The sequence below is a fragment of the Miscanthus floridulus genome, chromosome 19 (assembly GCF_019320115.1).
Source record: "Miscanthus floridulus cultivar M001 chromosome 19, ASM1932011v1, whole genome shotgun sequence".
NCBI classification, from domain to species: Eukaryota; Viridiplantae; Streptophyta; class Magnoliopsida; order Poales; family Poaceae; genus Miscanthus; species Miscanthus floridulus.
In genome coordinates, this window is record NC_089598.1 from 110614553 (window position 1) to 110616788 (window position 2236).

Below are 2236 nucleotides of genomic sequence, written 5' to 3' on the forward strand. Positions count from 1 at the left end.
ACTGCTCCCTCCCATATATGTATTTCCAAATTCCTTCCAATCCTCGGATTTGGACTCGGCATCAGGGCATGCGTATGTATCTTGTTTGGTCACTGGTTTTTTTGTTTTGTTTTGGGTGGGGTGGTTATTGGTTTGTTGGGTAGATCTAGCATTGGGTTGGATGGGACTCGAGACCCCGCTATCACCGCTGGATGTACGGAGTCCCTCTTAAGCTCCCGCTATAAATTTGTAGTCACTAAACTTAGAAGAGGCTTAATAAATTTGTTGGGCAGATCAAGCACTCTAGGTCGGACGGGACTCGAGCCCCCGCTACCGCCGCCGAATGTATGGAGCCCCACTTAAGCCCTCGCTATAAATTTGTAATCACTAAAATCTAGAAGAGGCTAAATATACAAAATAAAAAAGATGAGCTTCTCTTAGCATGTTTCTAGATTTGTCATTGATTTCTTAATTGATTGGTTGCAAAAATGCCAAGATACCATAGCTTTGATTGTTTTGAGGGACAATCTGAATGATTTATACTACAATCTACCTAACTAGAAATTTCATGACACGTACTTTATAGGCAGAATGACCATTTTAGTTCCAGAACTATTTACTTGAGACTCGGTTTTATTTTTGAACTTTCGAAACGGTCGTTTTAGTCCTCAAACTCTAGTCTGCTGCCCACTTTAATTAATTACCTATAAACAAGCAAATTCCCGTGCACCGCGTTCCAAAGTATCGATGAGACTGAGGTGTGCGATCTCGGCCACTAGTTCATAATCGCACGGCCACTCAAGTGCAGCTAGAACCGCAGTACGCGGCGTCGTGCGTGGCGGGCATGCATGCGGCGAACATCCACGCCCGCGTACTTGCACAGCTTTCAAGGGCTGGCTGTCCTGTGAGGCTGTGCCTGCAGTCAGCGTGCGAGCGTGTGCATGTGAAGCGTCCACTTCATAGAAGCTTCGTCGGTGATCCATCCAGCTGCCTGCTCAGCTCAGCTCAGCTCTGCTGCCGCTGCCGTGTGCATGGCTTTTCAAACAGTGACAAGCACCGCGACAACCCAACAGCTCCAGATAGCTACCCGTCGTCTCGTCTTCCTCTCGACGTCGTCTCCCTCCCTTCTCGTCTCCTCCATACAGTATATATACACGCCGCACGCAACGCTTCACCGAGCTCGATCCGTCAGTTCCATCGCGCCCGCCGATCACGGCTAGCTAATTAAGCCGTCGTCAAGGCATACAGAGAGGTCGTGACGGCGACGATATCGATGGCACCGACGATGACCGTCGTGCCGCCGCCGGCGAGATCGGCGAGGCCGCTAGCGGTGGCCGGGCACGTGCGGTCGGCGAGCGTGCCGTGCCACACGCACCCGCTGCTGGCGGACGTGGACGACCAGTTCCTGGCACTGCGGTCGTGGACGTCCAACCCGGGGCCCAAGTACCCACTATCGCTGGCGCACGTCCGCGCGCTCCTCTGCGTGCTGGACGAGCTGCTGCGCCTCCCGCTGGCGCAGGCCGCGCTGTCCCGCTCCGCCGGCACCGCCGACTCCGACGGCCTGCTGGACGGCTTCCTCGTCCTGGCCGACGCCTTCGGAACGTTCCTGGCGGCGTTGGTAGCGCTCCGGCAGCACGCGGCCGAGCTCCGCGCCGCCGTGCGCAGGCGCGACGGCGCCAAGCTGGCCTCGGCCGCTCGCTCGCAGCGGCAGGCTGGGAGGGAGCTCGAGCAGCTCGCCGCCGCCGTCGCGCGCGAAGCCGCCAGGTGTGCGCGCCCTGCTGCTGCCGGCGGCGGCAGCATGGGCGGCGCGCACGCGGAGGCGGCCGAGGTCGCGAGGGCGGTCGCCGAGGCCGTCAACGATACCGCGGCGGCGGCCGCGGCCGTGTTCCTCGAGGTCGGCGCCGTCGCTGACGCCGCGGCGGCGTTGGCGTCGCCGGCCTCGGCTTCGCCCAAGAAGAGCCGGCTGCTGCCGCTGTCCAGGAGCATGCAGAGGTCGGTGATGGGTGACGGTGAGGAGCGGCGGGAGGGTGCGGCGCTGGAGAAGCTGCAGGAGCTGGAGCAGTGCGTGAGGGAGCTGGAGAGCGAGAGCGAGAAGGTGTTCAGGAGCCTCGTGCAGACCAGGGTTTCCTTGCTCAACATTCACACGCCAACATTTTAGTGACAGCTTGGTGTGAAATGAATTAAGGTTGATGCATCATGCTGCACACGACCTGAACAAAACCAAATAAAGTTGTACACTTATTTTTAAGAGGTTAGT

At 57.8% G+C, this 2236-nt stretch overlaps 1 protein-coding gene across 1 annotated transcript; it reads left to right on the plus strand.

Moving 5' to 3' along the window:
- Positions 1-1227: 1227 nt before the first annotated feature.
- Positions 1228-2236, plus strand: LOC136526916 (uncharacterized). The gene has a single exon (XM_066519485.1). It carries the CDS (start codon positions 1253-1255, stop codon positions 2135-2137), a length of 885 nt encoding a protein of 294 aa, XP_066375582.1. The 5' UTR covers positions 1228-1252; the 3' UTR covers positions 2138-2236.